Source organism: Geotrypetes seraphini, chromosome 8 (assembly GCF_902459505.1).
Source record: "Geotrypetes seraphini chromosome 8, aGeoSer1.1, whole genome shotgun sequence".
Classification (NCBI taxonomy): Eukaryota; Metazoa; Chordata; class Amphibia; order Gymnophiona; family Dermophiidae; genus Geotrypetes; species Geotrypetes seraphini.
This window is the reverse complement of record NC_047091.1, coordinates 40,066,928-40,091,153: the sequence shown is the minus strand read 5'-3', so window position 1 is coordinate 40,091,153 and position 24,226 is coordinate 40,066,928. Positions and strand designations below refer to the sequence as shown.

At 41.9% G+C, this 24,226-nt stretch overlaps 1 protein-coding gene across 3 annotated transcripts in view; it reads left to right on the top strand.

The window, feature by feature from the left end:
- The window catches only part of EML2 (EMAP like 2), a 209,793-nt gene that overhangs the window by 95,927 nt on the left and 89,640 nt on the right, over window positions 1-24,226 (top strand). For all 3 annotated transcript variants that reach the window (XM_033954399.1, XM_033954400.1, XM_033954401.1), the window contains 3 exons: window positions 2,123-2,254; window positions 7,843-7,910; window positions 15,652-15,740. In XM_033954399.1, coding sequence (XP_033810290.1) covers window positions 2,123-2,254; window positions 7,843-7,910; window positions 15,652-15,740 — 289 coding nt within the window. The remainder of the gene's footprint in view (window positions 1-2,122; window positions 2,255-7,842; window positions 7,911-15,651; window positions 15,741-24,226) is intronic.

Genomic DNA, 24,226 nt, shown 5'->3' with positions numbered 1-24,226 from the left:
GCTTCACCTTTTCCGAGCCTAGCTAGCTGAGCACGGCTTGCGTCCAGCCTTTCCTTCTCAGCTCTCTGCATTTGTTTAACACTTTATTAGCACCTTGTTAACTCTGCCCGCACTGCTCATGCTGTCGGGTATACAAACAATAGGAGACCGTTCTTCAGGAGTTTAACTTAGGACATGCAAACATCATATTCTCCCAGGTCCATGCCCTCTTCACTTATCTCATTACTTAGCACGCTGTCCATTTCCCATTCACACTCCCGGAAACTCTGGCTTGAAGTTTCTTCACTTCTTTCTGTTTGTGCTTCCCCTCCCCCTCTCTGTACGTCTGCAAAACTATCTGCAGCTTTTCTCTGGGGAGGCTTTCCCAGCCCTGCTCTTTGGGACTTGAGTTGCCAGTCACAATACCTCTCCAGGGCAGTAACACCTTTCCCTAGGTGTGGGCTTCTTGCCCTCCGTTCCTGCTGGGCTTGAGGCACCCTCTGTGACCTGGAACCCACGTGAGTAGTTTGGCTTCTCAACCACTCCTTCTGGTTCTCCTCTCTCTTCACTCGCGTTCCTTCTCTAGTTTCCTCCCTTCCCCCTCTCCAGTAAATTGATCTTTCCTATAAGGCCAACCCCGGGGTCTGACTCCACCCACTTCTAAATTAGCCTCAGGTTTCTCCCTGACTTCAGGAAAGGAGTGATAGGGGCAATCAGTGGTCTGCAGAGCCTTTCTTAATTGGCTCTTCAGCTGTGCTGGAACCTGCCTGGGCTTGCCTTCTTTTGCCTGAGCCAGCTGTACTGACTCCATGCCTGGTTTTATCCAGCCTTGTGCTGCATTCTGGGGAGTTTTAGTAGTAGTTTTCACCGTGACAGGAGCTTCCCTGTCACAATGTATAGCATTTAAATAATCATTTATGATTAATTTATTAATTGTATGAGTTATACTTGTAATTCGCTGTTTATGAACAATTTATTTTATTGTTTTGTTACCCACATTGAACTGCAAGGCATTGCGGGATAGAAATAATATGTTATGTTATGTTATGTTACGTCTAAAAAAATGAATTCAATAATAAAATGCTTATTAAATAGAATAAACACTCTATAATTAAAATTGAATCTGAGTGCTCAGTGTGTTATCTTATTCAAAACCAGCAGGTATATTGAATAAAGATATAGTGATTCTCCATCATTGCACCCACCTGCCTACCAGCCTAATTTTAACTATTGAATATAGGTGTATAGAATCTGGACTATAGAAACTGGACTATAAAAATAAAAAACTAAACTAAAGATGGTACTTAGCTGAGTTAGATGATATATAGCCCAGGATCCAGATCTGTGTCTTCACTAGACAAGAAAGATATTCAAATGGAGATCAAACAATTGAATAATATGAATATACTCCAAGTCTGTGCCGCTGGTTCCAATCCAAAAATAAAGTGATGAGTCCCCAAAAGAAAACTGCTGAGTCAACGGTGAAAAAACATGTGATCAAATCCTCAATGTGAAAAAAATAAATATCCAAGGAAAAAAGCATTTAGAGGATTATTCTTGAATATTTATTTTTTTCACATTGAGGATTTGATCACATGTTTTTTCACCGTTGAGACTCAGCAGTTTTCTTTTGGGGACTTTCTTTTGGATTGGAACCAGCGGCACAGACTTGGAGTATATTCATATTATTCAATTGTTTGATCTCCATTTGAATATCTTTCTTGTCTAGATAACACACTGAGCACTCAGATTCAATTTTAATTATAGAGTGTTTATTCTATTTAATAAGTATTTTATTATTGAATTCATTTTTTTAGATATTAATTACTATTGGTGAATTAGTTATTTAAATCATTTGTTTCTCCTGCATATATATTTTCATGTTATGTTATGTTACATAAATTATGCCTTGAGCTATGTCTGACCTTTTTTAAAAACCCTTAAATTCAGAAAACCTCACTATCTCCCTGGAAACTCGCTTCAGCTCTGTTGCACTCAGTTAAAATAGATATTTTTTAAAACTTCTATCCTACCTGTCCTCTTTTGCAAATCTATACTCGGGGCTTTTTGTCCTTTCCCTGATAGTGATGGGATGGTTGAGTCTGCTTATAATTCATGGCTTTTGTTTTGTTCATGCTGTTAGGGTCATACTGAAGAGCTCTGGGGTCTGGCCACCCACCCCACTTTGGATCAATTCCTTACCTGTGGCCAGGACAGACATGTGCACCTGTGGAGCATTGCTACCCATCGACCCCTCTGGAATAAAACAATTGAGGTAAGGATGTGGGGAGTGTAGCCAGAATTCAAGATGCTGAACTGAGGTGGAGTGCATGCAGTTGGATTCAAATTAGGCAGGATATGAGAGAGAGGAACAAGATCCAGGATTCATGATAGGAGACTGGGAGGGGGTATAAATGAAATATGATTGTTGTCATTGTCTGGGTCTCACCACATCAGGAAAGCCACAGCATGATGACTGAAAAGATGGTTCTACCTACCCAGATGCAGAGAGACCCAGGCAACGGCAACAATCATGACGCCAGTCACGGAATCCTAAGAGAGCATAATGAAATATTTCTTCACAAAAAAAGAGTGGTGGATACATGAAACAGCCTCCCAGCAGGAATAGGGCAGCAAAATAGTGGTATAATTGGAGAACATGGGAAGGACACAGAGGATCCTCTGCAGTAGGTGAACAAGGGGTAAAGCTTGGGAAAAACATAGAAGGTCAAGCAGCAGGATTGGAAAGAGATCACAATGGCATGTAAAATAAGAACTTACTCAAGCAATATTTAGCACAGCCATGGAATCACTGGATCTTTCTTCAGATAGTGCTTCTAATTTTATAAAGATATATTTTGAGCATAGTGGTACCCTTTTTTAGAAGTGTGGATGAGTTGTTATGAATCTGATGTGTCAATACTTCAGGTCTCAAGGATTTCAGAACTTTTACCTTAAGATTTCTTTTAGACACCGTATTTGATTTTGCACATATCTATTCAAGTTCATTCAGTAATTTACCTCTGATGAAGGCAGCCACCATAGTGTGGCTGCATTGGGCCTTGTAATATAAATAAAACACTTTCACCATACTGGTGTCTCTGCTCCTTTGGCCTTCTTAGTTTCTTCAGACCAGGTTGCATTTTTTAAATTTTTTTTACTTAACTTTATCCAGTTACTTATCCGGTTAGTGGGCTGAAAATCACTGTTAACCGGATACGTGCAGTTCCCGCTAAGCTGCGCTGGGGTGCGCTGGCGCACAAAATATTACCTCGCAGCGCACAAGTTTCTCGTCACAGCGCACACAGTGTAGAGCACAGTTCTTCAACCGCCGGTCCTCAAACAAAATCTTGCCGGTCCGCGAAGGATTCGGTCCCCGCCGCAACGAAAGGCCGGCGACAGCTGACTTGCAACTTCCTGTTGCAGTCGCTGTGCCGGGACTCCTGCCTTCGCCGGGACTCCTGCCTTCCACCGCGTTTGCCTCATGCCTTGTCTCCGCACCTCCAGACCAGCAGCGGCAGCTGTGTATGCTTTTAACTTCGGCACAGAGCTGCCCCTAATCAATAGTTTAGCGCGGTTTCATAAGGCAGCCTCGGGGCCTTTGCTAGGCCGGCCCACATCGCATCATCGAAGCGGGCCGGCTATCAAAGGCCCCGAGGCTGCCTCATGAAACCGCGCTAAACTATTGATTAGGGGCAGCTCTGTGCCGAAGTTAAAAGCATACAGAGCTGCCGCTGCTGGTCTGAACTCTTGGGCCGCTGAAGGAGGGCAAAAAGCAGCTGTCCTGGAGGTTTCCCTTCCTCTCGCCTTTACAGGTTCCTTTTTTCCACCTTTTTTTTTTTCCTTCAAACGGCAACGGGCCCCAGCATCGACATCAATCAAGTAAGTTCCACTGTCAATCAAGCGGTTCTGCTCGGCCAAAGCTTCCCCTGTGACATGAGCCACCCTCAGGGGAAAGAAAGTGACCCACAAAGGTGAGGGGAAGGGGGGCAGATGATGGAAGTTGGGGGGGGGGGGAGAGAGAGAGAGGGAGAGAAGGGGCAGATGATGGAATGGAGGAGATGAGAGAGAGAGAGAAGGGGACAGATGATGGAAGTGAGAAGAAGGGAGAGAGAGCAGAAGGCAGATGGATGTCAGTTGAGAAGGGAGAGCAGATGCTGAATGGAAGTGGGGAAAGAACACATACTGGATGGAAGGAGGAGATAAATAAAGGGGGAAGAAAATAGTAAGATAATGGAGGGGTGAGGGAAAGGGGTGACAAGCTGTGTGTAGACACAGTGAAAAGAGGGAAACGGGACTAAATAGTAAGAAAGAATTTAATTTAGATGGAGGCAGAAAATAGAGAAGGAAGACCAGAGAAGAAAAGGGAAGAGAGAGCAGAGAATGATCAGATCTGAGTGGAGGAAATGAGAAGAGAGATATGCTAAAAACCACAGGGGGGAGGGAAGGATAGAGATGCCAGACCATGAGGGGAACAGAAGGAAGATGATGGATGCTAGACCAAATTGGGGGGTGGGGGGGGGGCAGGAGGAGAGATGGCAGGGAAAGACAGACAGTGAATGGAAGGGGCAGATGCTGGACTGAAGAGACAGAGAAGGTTATCATGCTGCTGTACCGGGCCATGGTACGCCCTCACCTGGAGTACTGCGTCCAGCACTGGTACTTTAAGAAGGACACGGTACTACTCGAAAGGATCCAGAGAAGAGCAACTAAAATGGTTAAGGGGCTGGAGGAGTTGCCGTACAGCGAAAGATTAGAGAAACTGGGCCTCTTCTCCCTTGAGCAGAGGAGATTGAGAGGGGACATGATAGAAACATTCAAGGTACTGAAGGGAATAGACTTAGTAGCTAAGGCAGGGAGAACGAGAGGGCACTCTCTAAAGTTGAAAGGGGATAGATTCCATACAAACGTAAGGAAGTTCTGTGGTAGAAAGCAACATATTTATTTGGCTCATAACTTGCTGGCGCCCGATATTTTTAGCTCACAGTGAAAAAAGTTTGCTCATAACACCCGCCCGCTTAGAGGGAACACTGAGGTCTCTGCCTAGACTGTGCCTTCAGAGCACCCTGGTACCACTGGATACTAGTGAGTATATTCAACAGTATTGTAAGGCTGTGCTCCTGAATTACTGAGCTTGCCTCAGTTAGTATGAATTAACTTGACAGGAGCTTCTCCTGCCTGATTAAATCCTTTTGAATATTAAGCTCAGTGTTTCCTAAGTGATTAATCAAAATACTGTTATAGGTTACTGCTTTTCCTTATTTCTGTTTTATGCTTTCCTTAGGGAAGGCAGAAATGCAGATCCCCAACATGCAAAAGTGAGGGCCCTGATGTAGACAGGGGCCAGTCCACCTTGGGCGTCGGCACCTCTCCTCGCCTCTTCCCACTCCTCCCCTCACCACTGCCCTTACTCAGTGGAGAAGCGAGGGCGAGAGAGGCGCCCAGGGTGGTGGTGCCCCTCCCCCACCCTCATCTCCTTACCCACTCCCCCTGCTGAATATGTGCTCCCCTTCCCTTCCCCCCATATCTATAGTTGTGTGCTGCCGCAAGCAGCAACTTTAATGTACTCCTCGCAACCGCGGCATGTCTTCCACTGACATCACTTCCTGGTTCTGCGCATAGGAAGTGAATCAGCGGAAGAGACGATGGGGTTGTGAGGAGCACGTTTGAAGTTCTTGTTGCTCGCGGCAGTGAACAACTAGAGGTATAGGGGAAAAAGGGGAGGCACGCGTTCAGCAGGGGGAGTGGTGGGAGGGGCACCTCCGCCCTGGGCGCCTCTCACCCTCGCTATTCCACTGAGTAAGGGCAGTCACAGCATAAATGGTACCTAGGGCAAGGAATGCATTTGTGATGTTCCCTCTCAGGCTTGCAAGTTTGCAGTTTCACGGACTTAAAAAGGGCGGTGTGGCATTTTCCTCCCTCCTTCTCCCAACCTTAGTATTTAGGGATGTTTCCCTGCTTGTCCATCCCTTGTGACCACTGTTCTCTCTCAGCTGAGTGAGAATCCTCCACTTTTAGTTCTGCCAGCAGAGGATCACTGCTTCATTATCTCATTTTCAATAGAGAGGGACAGACAAGCTGTGCAGGACTCCAGAGAACCTGCCTGTCCCTAGCAATTGAAAACACAGAATTGAAGCACCACTCCCACACTTACAGCAATGCAGTTGGAGGTATCCCACAACTTAGAAGGAATAGTGCTTGTGACCATCTGAAGAGGGATAAAACCTGGACTGGATCAGAATGTTGTGGAAGAGAAAGATGGAGCCATCTAGTAACTGTGCATTCTGTTTGGGGACTCTGTTAAAAAAAAAGTGATTAGTAAATCTTAAAACATAGGAAATGGCTTCTATGTATTATCAGATTATAAATAAGTTCTCAGATGTTATACCAGGATGAGGACTATATTCTGAAGTTCTTCTCTCATTCTGCTTGCTTCACTAAATCCTCCTTCCTATACACTTTTGCTTTCACTTAGTAGGATACCTTGAGGTTTGCAATATAATAGGGTTCAGTTTTAAGCCACCAATATTTAGGCCAGTCTTGCTGATATGGCACTGTGCACCCATTTTCAGTTAGCTTTTTTTTTTGACAGGGCCACCTCAAAAGATCTTATTAAAGGAAGTACTGAAAGGCGTTCTTATTGTAAGATGTGACTGCCTTCACCAATGCTCAGCTAGTGCCTTTAAGAAGTCCATATTCAATGTGGAAATAGTGTTTCCCAGATAATCTTTGTGTAGACCAGTGGACTCCAACATATGGCCCTCAAATGGTCGAAATCCTACAAAAATGTCTGTTTTGATTTTTAAAAATGAGCAGGCTATTTCCAAAGTGAAAAAGACATATTACACATCTAAAATAGAAAATGATCCAAATATCGGATGTTTCCATTATTTAATTCAAGTCTCTGCATTTCCTTGATGGTAGGCTTTTTGGGGTTGTGTGTGTGGTTGGTTTTTGTTTTTTTTTAATGTAAATTTGTTTTTTATAATGGACACATTGGGGCTTGGATGAAATGGACCAAATCTTGTAGTGCCTTAGATGATTTTAAATAGATACAGCAAAATGGTTTTAGACCTTTTTTTCTTATGAGAAGGGTATTGCATGTAGAGAATGAAATGGAGTCAAAGTTTGTCCCTGACCCTGCCTCGATCCCACAGGCTCCATCCCTGCCCTGTCCCTATGAGCTCTGTCCTTGTTTACAAAAGCCTCAAACACTTATGATTTTATCTTTAATTTTTTTTAAGGGGCAATATTCTGTAGAACTGTTTATAAATCATAAATAGAGCCTTACATTTCGATCTGGTTTTGGTACAATCTTCCCAAAGATTTAGTTGTCACTCTTTACATCATCTGGGAAGGTTATTGGGTTGTCTTTCAGACATGGATGTAGACGAGAACCTAAACTATCTAGTGGATGAACAGGAAAATTAAATGTTGGAAAAGCTTCTAGATGCCAGCAACAATGGATAAATCTGTTGCAGTAACATTAAGATGCTTGAGCAACTGGGCACATGATGGAAGGACATTGCAGGTGGCAGACAAAATACAAATTAAGTCATTTAACAGTAGTTCATTGAAATCCAAAAGCAGCCTCTGCAGTTTTTTTTTTGTTTTTTTTTTAAATAATTGAATTCAGTTGTCAATTATCTAAAAAATGTAAGTTTTTGCATATTGATACTAGTCTCAAGTTTTTAAGAGAATGACATGGGGACAAAGGTTGTTCCTGTCCCCGTAACGTCCCTGCTCTGAGGGTACCCATGGGTACCCGATCCCATGTTATTCTCTAATTGCATGGGCATGTTTCTGCCTAACTGTAGCTCATGTGGTTCTTCTGTTTCTCACTTTATTTTTCTGTTCTTGCAGGATGCAGCCCGCTCTGCAGGTTTCCATCCCACAGGCTCTGTGGTGGCAGTGGGAACATTAGCAGGAAGGTAAATCAATTGGTGGGAGAAGGATTTATCAGTCCCTTGGGGACCATCTTTAAGTGACCCTAGGCAGAGGTTACACAATATCCTCCCCTTTGGTGCTGAATTTTTTACTATGAATTGCTACTAGCAAATGGATGTAGAAGTCCTTGTGGAGAATGCTTTTAAATCAGCTCAATATGTAGCATCAGTTAAAAATGCAAATCTAATACAGTAGAACCTTTTGGTTTGTGAGCATAATTCGTTCAAGAAGCATGCTCGTTAACCAAAGAGCTTGTATATCAAAGCAACTTTCCTCATAGGAGTGAATGGAAATGCAGGCGATTCGTTCCACATCTCAAACCCCACCCACCTACCCCACCCCTAGGAACCGGCTTCGCCCACCTCAACCCCGAGAACTGGCATCGCTCCCTGCCCACCCAAACCCTTACCATGATCGGGCACTGGCACGCAACACCAACCCACAGGACGTGATGGTGACGAAAGAGCCTGCTGCCTGCTGGTGATCTCTGCTGGGCCTTCAGCATCTATGCATGCTCAAGGCCTTCTGGCTCCCGCTCGCTCTGAGATTCTAATGAGATTCTCTGAGAGAGCGGGAGCCAGAAGGCTTTGATCATGCGCAGATGCTCAAGGCCCAGCAGAGATCAGTAGCAGGCTCTTTCGGCACCAGCACGTCCTGTGAGTTGATGTGTGCCAGTGCCCGATAGCAGTAAGAGTTTGGTCTGGTGGATGGGCGGGGGGATGATGCCGGTTCTTGGGGGTGGGGGCTCGCATATCGAGTCAATGCTCGGTTTGCGAGGCAAGATTTGCAAGAATGTTTTGCTCGTCTTGCAAAACACTCGCAAACCGCGTTACTCGCAAACTGAGGTTTGACTGTATTAGAAATTATTTGGAAAGAATAGAGATCAAAATAGAAATTTTTATTTAATTTATAGGATCATATCAACCAAAACAATCATATTGCAGTTGGCAACATTTTACATGAACAGATCCAATTCTGTATCCAACTAAGAATTCCCCTACCTTCAAAAGCTAGATTATCTGTAAGCTTCAATCTACATAGTAACATAGAAAATGACGGCAGATAAAGACCTGAATGGTCCATCCAGTTTGCCTTGTAATCATAATGTTTGTTTTAATTTTTAACATATTTTGTATAATCCTTTTTTACTGTGATGTACACCACCTAGAAGTCTAATTAGGTGGTATAAAATTTTTTGAAATAAACTTGAAACTTGTTATTTGTGGGCCATAGACCTTAGAAGTCTACCAAGTACTGATCTTAATTTCTAACTACTGGAGTTGCTGTTGAAGCTCACTCCAGCCTATCCAAACCATCTCATTTGTGGGATTCAGACTGTGAAAGTTAGCCCATTCTTATTCATTGAATTCCATCACAGTTTTCCTCTCTACCACCTCCCTGTGTGTTTATTCGATTTGTCTAGATTAGAGTTTAACATTAAGAGAAGCTAAGTAAGCTAAGTAAGCCCAGACAAGATGTATTCCACATATTTAAAAAAACGGGAAAGAAAAGAAAATGAGAGCCAGGGTGGTTAAAAGGCGAAGTGAAAGAGGCTATTACAGCCAAGAAAATATCCTTTAAAGAATAGGAAAAAAAGATCCCAATGAAGGAAATAAGAGACATAAGCACTAGCAAGTTAAATGCAAAGCATTGATAAAGAAAGCTAAACAAGAATATGAAGGCAACTCATAGTAACAATTTTTATAGGTACATCAAAAGCAGAAAACCTGTGAGGGGAATCCTTGGGACTGTTGGATGATTAAGGAGTAAAAGGTGTGCTCAGGGGAGGATAAGGCCATAGCAGAGAGACTAAACGGATTATTTGCTTCAGTCTTTATGGTTTCATGGGTAATGAGGCAGAAGAATTGAAAAAAACCTCAGTGAATCTGGAAGACATACTAAGCCAAATTGACAAGTTAGAGATAAATCACTTGGACAGGATGGTAATCATCCCAGGGTACTGAAATAACTTTCAAACATGAAATTGCTGATCTGTTATTAGTGATTTAATAATCTTTCGCTAAAATTGTCTGTAATACCTGAAGATTAGAGGGTGGCCAATGTTACCCTGATTTTTAAAAAGGGTTCCAGGGGAGATCGGGAAATTACAGACCCATAACCTGACCTCAGTGCCAGGCAAAATAGTGGAAACAATTATAAAAAAATAAAATTGTGGAGCATGTAGACAAGCATGATTTATTGAGACAGAATCAGCATGGGTTCAGCCAAGGGAGGTTGTGCCTCACCAATTTGCTTGACTTCTGTGAAGGTGTGAATAAATATCTGGATAAAGGCAAGCTGGTTGATGTAGTACAGTGGTGCCTCACACAACGAACTTAATTCGTTCCAGGAGCAAGTTTGTTATGCGAAAAGTTCGTTATGTGAAACGCGTTTTCCCATAACAATACATGTTAAAAAAAATAATTCGTTCTGCAGCATAAAATATGCTAAGATGACATAAAAAAAGATAAATTTGTCAAAATGGTGAAAATGGTGGTCTTGCTGAGGCCAAACTCTTTGACGAGGTCACACTGTTTTACCCCACATTCACTCCTTCTAATTATTTCCCGTTTCATTTCAACAGAAATCACCTTCCTGCTTTTTTTAGAAGCCATGATATATAAAAAATATTGAGTTTATCTTAAAAGGACGACTGTATACAGTGAGAGAGGGCAGTTAAGCGCAGTGACTAACGACTGCCTGCAGTGCCTGCACGGAAGGATGCAATACATCGGCAGCTCGGGCGACTTCGTTGTGTGAAACGAAGTTCGTTGTGTGAAGTTCGTTGTGTGAAACGAAGTTCATTGTGTGAATCAAGACATGAAGTTCGTTGTGTGCAGCGTTCGTTGTGCGAGGCGTTCGTTGTGCGAGGCACCACTGTATATCTAGATTTCCAGAAAGCTCTTGATAGAGTTTCTCAAGAGAGGCTCCTGAGAAAATTAAAGAGTCATTGCCATGTTGAATTATGGATTAAGAATTTGTTATCAGATAGAAAACAAAGGGTAGGGTAAATTGGCCATTTTTCTCAGTGGCGGAGGGTAAATAGCAGTGTGCCGCAGGGATTTGTACTAGGACAGGTACTATTTAACTTATTTATAAATGATCTGGAAATTGGAATGACAAGTGAGGTGATTAAATTTGCAGACAGCACTAAACTGTTCAAAGTCATTGAAATTCATGCGGTCTGTGAAAAACTACAGGAAACTAGGAATTATTAAAAAAAAGGGACGGTTAACAAGACTAAGAATGTTATAATGCCCCTGTATTGCTCCATGGTGTGACCTTATCTGGAGTATTGCATTCAGTTCTAGTCTCCTTATCTCAAGAAAGATATAGTGGCGCTAGAAAAGGTTCAAAGAACAACCAGGATGGTAAAGGGGATGGAACTTTTCTCATATGAGGAAAGACTAAAATGGTTAGGGCTCTTCAGCTTGGAAAAGAGATGGCTGAGGGGAGATATGATGGAAGTCTACAAAATCCTGAGTGTACAGGTACAAATGGATCCAATTTTTTTTTTTTTTTTTTTTTTTGCTGCATCAAGATTTACAAAGACATTTTTCCTTAATTATACAATTGTAACTGAAAGGGTGTGTGTGTGTGGGGGGGGGGGGGGGTGGGTTTGATCTTATATTAATTGTTTGGATTAATACAAAAGAATATATTATATGATATACATGATTCCATATGATATGGTATGGGTGTGGGGGGGAGAGAAATTTCATTAAGAGGATTGTAATAGAAATGCAAGTGATGTTTAAGTTTAAATGTTATTTCTAATTACACTTGTTGTAAGTTATAAAAATGAATAAAGAATTTATATAAAAAAAAGATTTACAAAGACTAGGGGACACTCGATGAATTTACAGGGAAATACTTTTAAAACCAATAGGAGGAAATATTTTTTCACTCAGAGAATAGTTAAGCTCTGGAATGCATTACTAGAGGATGTGGTAAGAGAAATTAATGTAGCTGGTTTAAAAAAAAAAAAAAGGTATGGACATGTTCCTGGAGGAAAAGTTCATAGTCTGCTATTGAGACAAACATGGGAGAAGCCGCATCTTGCCCTAGATTGGTGGCATGGAATGCTGCTACTATTTGGGTTTTTGCCAGGTACTTGTGACTTGGATTGGCCTCCGTGAAGATGGGATACTGGACTAGGTAGATCATTGGTCTGACCCAGTAGTGCAATTCTTATGTCTTTTATGATTCCTATCAGGCCTCTGGGCAGTTAATGATTTGTCTAAGATCAAAAGAAGCAGTAGTGGGATTTGAACTTGTGGTCCCTACTTCTCAGCCTGCTGCTCTAACCATAAGGCTCCTCTTCCTGATGTTTTTATAGATATTTCCACCAAATATGGAGTGTAATCCTAGGTACATAGGACTGTAGGTTAGTTTTAAAATTATCAGTGCTGTAAGTTTTGGACTAAGGTATAAAGGGCAGAACTAGCAGTTAGAGTAGCACAGTTTGGCAGTTGAAGTAAAACAATAGGTGATAATTGGTAACAACAGAAAAGTATGAAGTTGTGATCTAGGGCAGTGTTTTTCAACCTTTTTTGGGCAAAGGCACACTTGTTTCATGAAAAAAAATCACGAGGCACACCACCATTAGAAAAAGTTAAAAAATTTAACTGTGCCTATATTGACTATATATAAATATATAGGAATCAAATAAACACAAAGAAAGTATTTTATAATGCTGCTACCGCCACTGGGGAATAGGCTGCCACTGCCGCCATCGGGAACAGGCCGGCACCGAGTTCTCCCTGCTTCTCTTCCCCGCAGGGCCGACCAACTCTCGCCACCTGTCGTCAATTCTAACGTCGGAGAGGATGTTCTAGGCCAGCCAGGCAGCGATTGGCTGGCCCAGAACGTCCTCTCCGACGTCAGAATTGACGCGAGTGGCGAGAGTTGGCCGTCCCCACAGGGAAAAGCAGGGAGAACTTGGTGCCGGCCTGTTCCCGATGGCGGCGGTGGCACTCAAGTGGCTAAAGAGCCGCAGTTTGCCGGCCTAGGGACAACACTGGAGGGTGGCCAGCTGTGCACCCCCTTGGGACGTAAACCCGGGGTGGGGCAGACCGCCCCCCCCCACCCTGGTATGCCACTATCTGTACCTCACTCCCTCCCTATGACCAAAAATTCTCCTTTCTTCTATTCCCCGTGTACACAACCATCTCTTTCCCTCCCTTCCTCTCTCCAAAGTCCATGCCTTCTGTGTCCAAACACTCATTCCCTCCCCCACCTCAGCATCTCTTTCCCTCCCTTCCTCTCTCCCAAGTCCATTTCTTCTGTGTCCAAAAACGCATTCCCTCCCCCACCTCAGCATCTCTTTCCCTCCCTTCCTCTCTCCCAAGTTCATGCCTTGTGTCCAAAACGCACTCCCTCCCCCCTTTTGTGTTCCGTGTTTGCCTCCCAGCCCATCTTTGCAACTTTCTCAGCAAAACGAAGCTCAAGCCGCGAGGCTTGTCTTCTGCTTCCTGCCTGCCCTGCCGCGCACAAATAGCCGAACGGAAGTATTCTCCGACGTCAGCGCTGACGTCGGAGGGCAGGCTTTGCTTAAGCCCTCCCTCCGACGTCAGCGCTGACATCGGGGAACGCTTGCGATCGGCTATATGTTAGCTGCAGGGCAGGCAGGAACAGAAGACGAGCCTCGCGGCTGGAGATGTATTGAACTCCGCGGGTCCCCCGTCCAGCTCTCTCCTGTCCACGTGGGGCGGACCGCCCCTCTCCCTAGACTGGTGGTACTGCCCTGATGGCGGCCCTGACCGTACGGCACACCAGGCAACATCTCGCGGCACACTAGTGTGCCGCGGAACAGCGGTTGAAAAACACTGATCTAGGGAGTTTGAAAAAGCTCATGCTCATGAGAACCACAGACTACGTGCAGATAGGCATACACCTCTGGAAACTGCTAGGGACTCAGGACAGGAATTCCAGCAGCTTCCAAAAACCTAAGTAAAACCATTGATAAGCCAAGCCAGATCTTGGACTTCATGTAGAGTGGTCTTAAAAAATGACCTCACTACAGAGGGAATTTAAGGCCTGGATTTGGGTGGTAAATTTGTTAGAGTACACCAACTGAGCCAGTGGAAATCCTAAATTTGTATTCTGTGGGGGTCTGCTGGTACACCAACTGATCCATTGGATAGGAAGAAAATAAAATTCTGGGAAGTATAGGAGAAGTGTACATAGATGGATTGAGTCCAAGAAAGAAACTGTTTACTTCTTTAAAAACTGAAGATGCACATGTGTGAACAGTAAAGTTGGAATTTTTGTCATTTTAACCCCTGGTGTAATCTCATGTCACTTGGAGTGAGAGAGTGGATTGTGTGGTGAAAAGCTTGCTGCAGCCTGCCAGCATGATTGTTGGTCCTGGCCCTGGTCCTGCAACAAATAAAATACTTTGTGTACCCCTACCAGCAATCCAGGTGAAAATGGGAGTTACATGGAGGAATGAGCCTCTGGCCCCACAGCAAAGTTAGCTTATGAAGTTTTTCAGGTATTGGGTACCACTTTTTTTTCTACCAAATTAAGCAAACATGAGGATCCAATGATCTATTCAAAAATATCTGCCCACACTTACTATTCTAAACTTCTTTCTCCATTACACAATGGAGGTAATTTTATAAGGATTTTCTGTAAGTAAAGCCCAATTTACACACTGAGAGAGTTTTTATAGAACTCTGCAATTACATACTCACTCAAAGTACACAGATAGAAAATGTATGCCTATTTTCAAGCAGCCTGCATGTCTGTTCTTGGGAGGAGATTATAGTTCAAGAACTAAATCAGAATCGCAAATGTTTGCTCATATTTTGTAATATATAGGGGGTAATTCCATACAATGCGCTTATATATAAGAACTTATTCCATAAAGGATAGTAGGTATCTTTTTTTTATTTTATTTTATAGAGTACTAGGTTACCAAGTGCCTATAATTTTTGGCACAAGCACTTGTGCCAGTCTGAGCTGCTGTAATGCCGGAAAATTTATTAAGGGCTCCTTTTACAAAGTGATACTGTTGATTAACGGTGCAGTGAATGCAAAGATGAGCACCTTCTTTATAAAGTGTCAAGATGGGGCTTTTCAATCTGGGGAAGAGACGTGATAAGGAAGACATTTATAAAATTTGAGTGGTGGGGACTATATGAATAGGGAACATTTATTTATCCTTTCAAAGAACAACGCGAGGAGGACACTCCATAATATCAACTGATAGTATATTTAAAATGAATTCTAGGAAATATTGAATTGACCAAAATAATATGGAATTTGCTGCCAGATAAGGTGGTCAAGATTAATATTCTAGCTGAGTTAAAAAAGGGGAGAGGTATATTTCTAGAGAGCAGAAACATTAACCATTATTTAGTTGCATAACCTTAGGTGTCAGCACCTCCAGATTGAAGGATGGAACGCCACAGAGTGGGCTTTACTGTTTAGGATCCAAAATGACCCAGAGTGGACTTTTCCCATTGGGCACTCAAAATGACACAGATTAGTTGGAGACCAGATATTGGGTTTGATGCACCATTGTTCTAACTAAATAGATGTGATCCCCTAGCTGGAGATGTTGCTCCCATCTTCCATAGGGTTTAAACACCCTCAGCTGCTAGAGATGCCCCCACTTTGGATAAAAAGAACATAAGAGATTATCTGACAGACTTTGTACAATTTAGCATAATTATATTTCAGTTTGTGTGATTTACCACTTGACTGGTCTCCTTTTAGGTGGCTGGTGCTGGATACGGAGACCAGTGACCTGGTTACCATCCACACAGATGGGAGTGAACAGATATCAGTCACCAGCTTCTCTCCAGGTAACTTTAAACATACTGGGTTGAAAATCACAGATGAATCTGAGTAGACAGGATGCTCAAATTGATTATCTGCTATCTATTATGTTACTATGCTGTGTCTTCAGATTCTTTCCCTTCCTGTTCCTGATATTCCTGTACCCTCAGCAGCAGGACTTGCAGATGAGCCAGTCCTGGTTTTACCTTAGTGCATACAAGGAGGGGTGTGTCTCTTCCTTCATATAAAGCAGAGATGGCACAAGTTTCAAGAGGTTGCAAGTGCATCAGGGTTCCATGTATCTTCAGTCTAAGACAGGGGTGGTCAGTCACAATCCTCAAGGGCCTCAGTCCAGTTGGGCTTTCAAGATTTCCACAATGAATATGCATGAGATTGGTTTATATGTACTGCTTCCTTTAGCTCTCATGCATATTCATTATGGAAATCTTGAAAACCCAACTGGGTTGTGGCCCTTGAGGACCATGGTTGCCTGTCGTGATCTGCTCTACTGTTTAGGCAATATATCAAAGTTTTAATTAAACAAACATTAATATTCTGGTCTATGAAGTAGATTTAACTTTTGCATTTTATTTACATAGAATTAGGGTTTCCAGATGTCCGGATTTCACCGGATGGTTTTTCAAAATCCAGCACTTTGTCCAGGTTTTGAAAAAGTTGGAACAAATCACTTTCAAGCAGGATCACATGCACGGATGTGCTCCTGCCTGACAAGAGCGGGAGATGAGGATGAGTAGAACTGGGTGGGCCTGGGGGTCTGGATTTTCCAAAAGGAAAATCTGGTAACCCTCTCCGGAATGCTAGGTCTAGGGGGTTAGACTTAAGAAAATGAGAGTTTTGACAACACAGAGTTAAACCAGGACTGAGGGACCAATTCTCAAATCCAATATGAGCATTAAAAAGCAGTTAGTCAACTGTGGGTGTTAATGTGCATGCTTAAAATGGTGGCAAATTGTATTGAAATGGATGTTAATGAGGTCAATATGTATTCCTTCCCAATACACAAATGAAAGCACTGCAATGCGCAGAAGGAAATGCTGGCTCTAAATCCAACAATTTAACACCAGGTTAGGGGCAGTGTAGAAGATTTTTGGTCAATTTTCCACATTGAACTGCAGGTTTTGTCTTGTTTTGAAAGCAGGAATGAAGCCCACACAAACTTAAGTGTTGGTAGTGAGAAATAAACACATATGCAAGTCTGAGCAAAACCAGAAGTGAAAGCACACAATGGCACCTGTTTCTGCATATAATATAAGCCTCTGAAACATTGAATGCAAACAGTTTTTGAAAGGCTCAGGAGAAATACTCTTAAAACTAATGGAGGAAATATTTTTTCACTCAGAGAATAGTTAAGCTCTGGAACGCGTTGCCAGAGGATATGGTAAGAACCGATAGCGTAGCTGGTTTTAAGAAAGGTTTGGACAAGTTCCTGGAGGAAAAGTTCATAGTCTGTTATTGAGAAAGACATGGGGGAAGCCACTGCTTGCCCTGTATTGGTAGCATGGAATATTGCTACACCTTGGGTTTTGGCCAGGTACTAGTGACCTGGATTGGCCACGGTGAGAACGGGCTACTGGGCTTGATGGACCATTGGTCTGACCCAGTAGGCTATTCTTATGTTCTTATGAATCAAAATGGCTGCCTGATGGAAGGCACGAGTCAGAGTTGCTCTGTGTCTGCTCCCTGTAACTTTTATGGGGAAGCATAAAAAATAGAGACTTCTTTCTAAGTTCTAAATCATTTCACCTTATCGGCAAGTTAACCATTACAGAGCTTCTTATTCGGACATCTGAAATAGCACTGGGAGAGGGGGGGGGGTGACCGAGCCACAGACAAGATGGACGCCTGAATATCACTCTCCTCCCTCATTGCCAAGATTATTGTTTGCCAGACATCCTTCCTCAATCTTTTGGGACTTATTTGCTGCTTTCTCTAACACTGAAGATGTCAGCTTCCAAACCAAGTAAAATGGATACATCTCCTAGTTCGACAGCTAGTCTTAAAAGAACTAAACCGGATCCACCGACTCCTGAGAAAAAGGCTGCAACTTCTGGTGATATGTTGGAAGAGCTTAGGGCTCTTAGAGATCTCGCCACTAAACATTTTTGAAACCACTAAAGAGCTGAAAGCAGATTTAGCAGAAATTAATTCCTCAGTGTCTAATTTTCAGCTAAGAATTGAGAAGCTTGAATCCTGTGCTGACTCTGCTGCACTGGAGTCAGCTCAGTACCAGAACCTAACAGACACAAAACTGAAAAAACTTGAAGAAGACCTGGAGGACCTGTCTAATCGTAGCCGACGTAGTAATGTTCACATAATCGGATTAAAGGAAGGGATTGAAGAGACAGACATGACTGCCTTCCTTAAGAAATGGCTGCCGAAAGTCCTTAACCTTGATCTAACTGGAGAATTGGATATCGAGCATTCTCACCGGGTGCCATTACACGTGCGCCTCAATCAGCCTTCTCCACAACCTGTAGTAGCAAAGTTCCTGCGATTCCCACAAGCTTTGCAAATTCTCACCGCAGCTAGGAATCACACGGGCCTGATCATCGAAGGCAGGAAAATTCTGATCGTGCCAGACCTCACCAAAACCACAGCAAGGAAACAAACATCTTTCTTAGCTCTGAGACCACATCTGAAATCTCTGAATGCACGCTTCGGCCTGCAATATCTAGCGCGCATGGTCGTCACCCTTGACAACACCATTAAGGTCTTCGACTCCCTGGAGCAACTACAAACCTACCTGGATCAATTTCAATCCAAAAACACGGGACCCTGACTGACTTTCTGGCAGCTCGTTGCTACTGTTGTTCTACAGTCCCAGGTTTTCTAACTTAACTCACATGACAACTTTTCAGATTATTGAGCAGTAGTGGCTCGTGGCCAGTAGGGGGTGATGTTTATGGGACGGTAATGGAATGCACAAAAGGGAGAAAGAAAATCCAATATAGTCTGCAGTAAACAACAGCAACCAGAAAACAACAAACAGACTGCAGACAATGTACAAGATGCAGGCGTTTATTAGTAAATGCAGTAACATATACAACCTTATAGCCAACCAAGGGACCCGACATGGTCCGTGTTTCGGATAACACGCCTTCCTCAGGGGTCCATGGTGGTTAAGGTATAAAGCAAACTGCGTAAAAGATAACAAACACACACCAATCACGATCAAATGGGGTCAAGCAAGTCGTACACATTGTCTGCAGTCTGTTTGTTGTTTTACGGTAATGGAATGGACATCAGGACATGATAGTGCAGTATTTTGTAGAGTTTTTCTACAAAAAAGGGCCTGGTTTTTCGTATGATTCTGGGTAACTCTAGTTAGATACAAGCATATGTGTAAGTTAAAGCCATGCCCAAAAGAAGCGTACGAAAAACTGGTGAATAAAAATCTAAATATTAGTCAAAGCCAGAAAAACACACTACAGATTAATATAAGGGAAAGAATAATATTCTTTTTATGTACTTTGCTATTAGGCCAAATCATGAAGGAAACCAGGATATACAGGGACTCCATTTTGGGTTCTTTGTCTGTCTGTGTATTGTACTCCATTTTGTGATAAGCCTATGTCCCATGTCTTTGTTCAGGTTTAGCATCGTGGTTTTAATTGATACCAGATGTGCCTTAGGCTGGCTAGGAAGAAGTATCACAAACTGAGATATAACTTGCTTTAAATATGAATGAATGGTCGAGATGTGAATGAAAATTATGAATGAAAGGGGCCCCTGGAGTGATTGTGTGACTGTATTGAACAAAAGAATGGGTTTTGAAAAAACATATATATATTTGCAACCTAAAGAAATTCAAAGGGTATAACATCTGGAAATAATTAAGTCAGACTGCTGCTCTAACATAGGAAGGCTTCTGTGTGTAGATCAATGAAATTTGAAACTGTCAACTTAGGGAGAGGGGGAGACAGCCCCTCCTTTCCTCTAAGGCCGACCAATTTTCAGCACTGTTTGTAGGGCTTAGAAAATTTCAGCACCTTTTAAACAAATGATTCTCTTAATATACCTTTGTGACAATGATACAAGGAATATTGGAAATGTTATAAAATGTTAATGTATATTCAGAAATGAATGTAAACAGAACAAAAGTAATTTCTGAAACTTATTTTCTTTGTCTAACTTTTAAACACCACCTCTGGTAGTTTGATTGGCTGTCAACCGATGTCACACTGAGCCAAAGGTATATAATGGGAGTGTTTCAAAATATTGAACTGAGCTCGTTATCAGAAGGCCAGCATTTTGGCAACTATAACGACCTCCCGCTAATGCAAAGGCTAACGCAATTATGCTTTATTCTTTTGGTGTCATGATTGAAAAAATAAAAACAATAATTATATTTTGGTAACAAAACCTTTGCATTTAGCATCATTTAGCATGTTTTTTTAATTATTTTTCACAGTGAAAGCTAGCAGCGGGCGTCCAGTTCCCATGCTCAATTATACATCGCGATAGTCCTCTCTCTGTTCCGCTGAGAGGACAGTTATGCCCGATGTTTAGTTCAAGCTGGGATCTCTTTTTTTTATACTTCTACAACAAATGTTTTTACATGATAACTTATTTATTCTAGTAAAATGCTTCTCCTTTATTTTTAAATGTCTCCCTACTGCACTTTACACTCTCCCGCACATGCTGTGTGTTTTTTCATCTCCCCATCAGTTTGATTAATCGGTATTCAGCATTTTAATTTATATGCTTCCCCTTCTCTCTGATTAACCCTTACATAGCCCTGCTTTAGAATCAATTGCATGCTTTCAGTTTTTCTCGCAAATAGCTATGCCCTTACCATTAAATTCAGTCACTGATCCTATCCACCTTAGACCACTGCAATATCATCTATGTGGGTACACCCAAAAAAACCTTGAGAAAATTAAGGATAGTGCAAAACACGGCTGTCCGACTAATATTTGGACTAAAGAAAAGTGACCACATTAGCCCCTACTATAAACTGCTGCAATGATTGCCAATTGAGGCACGTACTTTATTCAAGTTTTTCTGCTTTTGCTATAAACTGGTGTGGGGAATGGCCCCAATTTACCTATTACCTCACTTCAAACTTTACACCCCCACAAGGACAACCAGAAATCGCAACCTCTTTGCCTACCCGAAGATCATAGGCTGCAAATACAGAACCTTTCTGGATAGAACTTTTAAGTTTCAAGCTGCCAGACGGCAAACCTAGCTAGGAACTTTACCGACAAAGCCAGGCAGTCCTATGGCGCCTTTCGGAAAGAAATCAAGACTGCTCTATTCAATAGATTTATTTCCCAGCCAGATAACCCCTCCCCCATCCTAAAACCTTTCTCTTTATGCTGATATCACACTTCTTCACAAATGTATTCTGTTCTTCTCTTGACTATTCAGTGTCTTCCTCCCCACCTGTATTCTGTAACTCGCTGACCATCCAGCCCCTTGATGTAAAATGCTTAAGATTACACTGTAACCTATTTGTAACCTGTAAACACTAATTACTCAGTGACTCCTACCTGTTTCTCACCTTGTAATTCGCTGATTGTACATCTCTCTTTCATTGTAAACCGCCTAGAAGTCGCAAGATTATGGTGGTATAGAAAAAATAAAGTTATTATTATTATTATTGTATTAACTTGACCACTATGATGAAATTTTGATATTGACTGTTTTACTCACTAACTAATCAATTTATCTTAAAACTTTCCGTGACTCGTGATTTACAGATTCATGTTATTACCTTGTATATATCGGTTTTAACATTGCATTAATTCTTCCTAACTGATTCTTGTCTTGCTTGTTTCTTTTTTTTTTTTTTCCCTTTCTCGTATTCGCTTGCGCCAGAAGACGTATGAGGAGAGACTGGAAGCCCTGAATATGTATACCCTAGAGGAAAGGAGAGACAGGGGAGATATGATTCAGACGTTCAAATACTTAAAGGGTATTAATGTAGAACAAAATCTTTTCCAGAGAAAGGAAAATGGTAAAACCAGAGGACATAATTTGAGGTTGAGGGGTGGTAGATTCAGGGGCAATGTTAGGAAATTCTACTTTACGGAGAGGGTGGTGGATGCCTGGAATGCGCTCCCGAGAGAGGTGGTGGAGAGTAAAACTGTGACTGAGTTCAAAGAAGCGTGGGATGAACACAGAAGATTTAGAATCAGAAAATAATATTAAATATTGAACTAGGCCAGTTACTGGGCAGACTTGTACGGTCTGTGTCTGTATATGGCCGTTTGGTGGAGGATGGGCAGGGTAGGGCTTCAATGGCTGGGAGGGTGTAGATGGGCTGGAGTAAGTCTTAACAGAGATTTCGGCTGTTGGAACCCAAGCATAGTACCGGGTAAAGCTTTGGACTCTCGCCCAGAAATAGCTAAGAAGAAAAAAAAATAAAAATAAAAAATAAAATAAAAAAATTTAAATTGAATCAGGTTGGGCAGACTGGATGGACCATTCGGGTCTTTATCTGCCGTCATCTACTATGTTATATTGATCTGCTCACATGAATTATCCTACTTCTCCTCACTCTGCTATCAATGTATATATATAAAGTTCATAGATTATTCATTATCCCCCTTTTAATTGATTACTCTTAGATTATTACAATATTATTGCTTTGGTATATGTATTGCTATGGATTTGTTTAACATAAATTACTGTTAAGACTTTTTAGCACCCTGTCTGCCTGCACGATACACTTTACCTTTAAAATGATTATTATTCATCTGATCCAGCCAGACAAGTAAGCTCTTCCCCAGCATTCCGTTGGAAAAATCAATATGCTTGCTTTTAAATATCATCAGAAGTAGGAGATCAACTGCTTTTACACCTAAGCAGCACCAAGACCAGCCGCCACTATCGAGAGCCTTTGTCCCAATCCAGCCAGACATGTGTGCTCTTCACCATACAATTTGTTGGAGAGATCAATCTGCCTGCTTTTAAATATCAACAGCATTGGGAAAACAACTGCTTTTACACCTAAGCAGCAGCGGGTACATCAGCAACCACCAAGAGCCCACAGACCCGATCCTGCCAGGAGCGTGAACTCCTCCCCCTGCAGTCCATTGGAGAGATCAATCTGCCTGCTTTTAAATATCAGCAGCAGTGGAGATCAACTGCTTTTACATCTAAGCAGCAATGAGACCAGCCACAACCACCGAGAGCACTCAGACCCGATCCTACCAAGAGTGTGAACTCTTCCCCCCCTGCAATCCGCTAAGAAGATCGACTGTCGGCTCCGGGTGGCTTTCCCGCAGAGGAGAGAATCCTGCATTCACCGTGGACCTCATCTGGGGCAGCCTCCTTGGAGCGGCTGGGGCACGGGCAGTGTGTCTGGGAGGGAATGCATGGATGGGAGAACATCGCAGGGGAGGAGACATAGGCATCCTGGGACTGTCGGCCAGAAGAAGCCCTTTCTGGATACGTCAATCGCTCCTCCTAAACTTACTTGCTCCACTTCATCACTGACGCTGACCCATTCTGCTTCTATTCCTTTCTCTCCTCTCTTCTACCTTCCAAAGTATTTAGATCAATGCTGTCTTTTTAAAATGTTTATTTTATTTTTATTTTTCCTCTAACTCTACTTTTCACTTCACTATTACCCTCCAGGTACTTTAGTTAGATTGTGAGCCTTCGGGACAGTAAGGGAATTTTCCAAGTACCTTTCTTATTTCTAATCTTAATGTATATTTTCTGTAAACCGCTTAGAACCTAACGGATGTAGCGGTATATAAGAAATAAATTACATTACATTACATTACATTGTCTACTCTCTCCGATTTCTATAATACTAGTATTTACCCTTCTGCCTCTTTCTTATCTATTCCCTGCAACTTTGACTGTTTCATACTGCTTATTTCTTCTCATCTATATATTATCACTAATTACTGATATTGCCTTGAACTTCTATCATAAGAGTTTACATGTTTTTACCTATAATGCTGTTATGCCACCTCTCAGAGAGATCGATTTAGCATTATACTATCAATAGTTATCTGGTTTTTTTATGAATGCATTATTATGAACTTCCTATTTTTACTACTAACTCTTAAACATGTACTTTATCACTGTCATATATTAATAGATCAAGTCATAAGCATACAATGAATTTGTTTCAACCTATACTTTTAATGTTTTGCACATTGCTATTATTTGCCTTAATACTGTATATAAAATTTTTTATTTATTTTATTTTTTTACAAGCCATGTATTCTGATGAAATTCCCTTTCTCCAATATACCAATAATATACTATTCTATTTTCTAGAGGTTTAGTTCCTTTAATCTCATCAACTTAGCCATTCTGTGATTATTTCCACTTTTGTATCCACAAATCCTGTTTTTCTAAATGTTATGTCCCATGCTATTTATTACCCTAATCTTTATTGATATATTATCACTATTGTAGGAGCTATTATGCAATTTTACCTGTCTATTTATACTCCACAATTGATATATTTGATCTCTTTTGCTCTATATCATAATGTACTGCCTTCTCTCAACAGCTCCTCTGT